Below are 1,563 nucleotides of genomic sequence, written 5' to 3' on the forward strand. Positions count from 1 at the left end.
CTGCTGTTGCTGCTGCTGCTATTGCTGCTGCTGCTGCTGCTGCTGCTGCAGCGTTGCTGCATATCTGGTGGTAGAATAAGCTGCTGCAGCTCTTGGAGCAACGACTCAACAGCAGCAGCTGCAGCAGCAGCAGGAGTTGCTGCTCCCTGCTGCTGCTGCAGCCCTGTCTGTTGCTCCCTGCTGCTGCCACTTGTGCTGCTGCTGCTGCTGCTGCTGCTGCTGCTATTAAGAGACGAACGTAGTGTGCATGCAATACTAAGGAGACAATTATAACTACTAAGACAGAGACGGCTCTGCTGCTGTCTCCTTAATGCTTGCTGCTTCTGCTGCAGCAGCAGCAGCACGGTGCTGCGTGTATATAATAGATCATTATAATGCTGCTGTACTTGTGCTGCTGCTGCTGCTTGCTGCTGCTGCTCACAAAGAGCAGCAAAATCTTTATCTGCAGCAACAAGTGTCTCCTGCAGCGCAGCAATGCTGCTCTTGCTGCTGTATAAAAGAGACAGCAGCGCCTCCTGCAGCAGCAGCGCCCCCTTATCTAATTCTGCAGATAAACTGGATAGACTCTGGCTCCTGCAGCAGCAGCAGCAGCAGCAGCAGCAGCAACAGCAGCAGCAGCAGCAACAGCAGCAGTAGCATGTGCAGCAGCAGAAAAAGCAGCAAAATTAGCAGCAATAAATATAATTATATAAATAAATATATAAAATAAATAATAATTATATTTATTTATTTATTTATTTATTTATTTATTTATTTATTTATTTTATTTACCTGCTAGCCTGCAGCACAAAGTTGAGGGCATTTGTTGATTTTGCTGCTGCTGCTGCTGCTTCAGAGAGAGGCGGTACTCTTGCTGCTGCTGCTGCTGCTGCTGCTGCTGCTGCGGACGACGAATCTGTACCATTTGCTGCAGCAACTCCTGCAGGAGCAGCAGCAGCAGCAGCTGCTGCTGCTGCTGCGTCTTTGTCGACTTCAGAAGCAGCCATAGTGCGCTGTCAGCAGCAGCAAAGGCGGAGGCGTCAGCAGCAGCAACACTCTGCTGCTGCAGCAAGCTGCTGTGCTGCAGCAGCAGCAGCAGCAGTAGGCTGCGGTGCTGCTGCTACCCCCAAGGGGCCCCTTAGAGGGTACAGGAGAAGAGAGAATTAGTAAATATGTCTTAACATCAAGAAACAAAAAAATTAGGGTTTAGGGTTTAGGGTTTAGGGTTTAGGGTTTAGGGTTTAGGGTTTGAGTCTGCAGGAGTGTGTTGTCTTGTCTGCATAGCAGGAATATATTTATAAATAATTAATTAAATATTTATTAATTATTTATTTAAATTTAATTTATTTTTACTATTTTCTTGTCTTCTTCTATTGCTGCTGCTGCTGCTGCTGCTGCTGTTGCTGCTGCTGCTGCTGCTGTTGCTGCTGCTGCTGGCGGGCCCCCCATAGTAGCCTTTGGGGCTGCGGCGTTGCGGTGTATCTTTTGTCTCCTTTTTCTTCTTTTTTTTTTTTATTTAATATAATTATTTTATTATTAATAACTAGCTAGCTAGCTAGCTAGCTAATTAATTAGCTAGCTAGC

General features: G+C 46.5%; 1 protein-coding gene across 1 annotated transcript in view; it reads right to left on the reverse strand.

Annotated features, from left to right (window-relative positions):
* Positions 1-1,428, reverse strand: part of EMWEY_00018650 (hypothetical protein, conserved) — a gene marked incomplete at both ends in the record, with an annotated part of 6,367 nt that extends 4,939 nt beyond the window's left edge. The window contains 3 exons of the mRNA XM_013477656.1: positions 1-573; positions 772-992; positions 1,333-1,428. The exon at positions 1-573 is cut by the window's left edge and continues 945 nt beyond it. Coding sequence (XP_013333110.1) covers positions 1-573; positions 772-992; positions 1,333-1,428 — 890 coding nt within the window. The remainder of the gene's footprint in view (positions 574-771; positions 993-1,332) is intronic.
* Positions 1,429-1,563: the final 135 nt, after the last annotated feature.

The sequence above is a fragment of the Eimeria maxima genome, genomic scaffold, assembly GCF_000499605.1.
Source record: "Eimeria maxima Weybridge genomic scaffold, Emw_scaff160, whole genome shotgun sequence".
NCBI classification, from domain to species: domain Eukaryota; phylum Apicomplexa; class Conoidasida; order Eucoccidiorida; family Eimeriidae; genus Eimeria; species Eimeria maxima.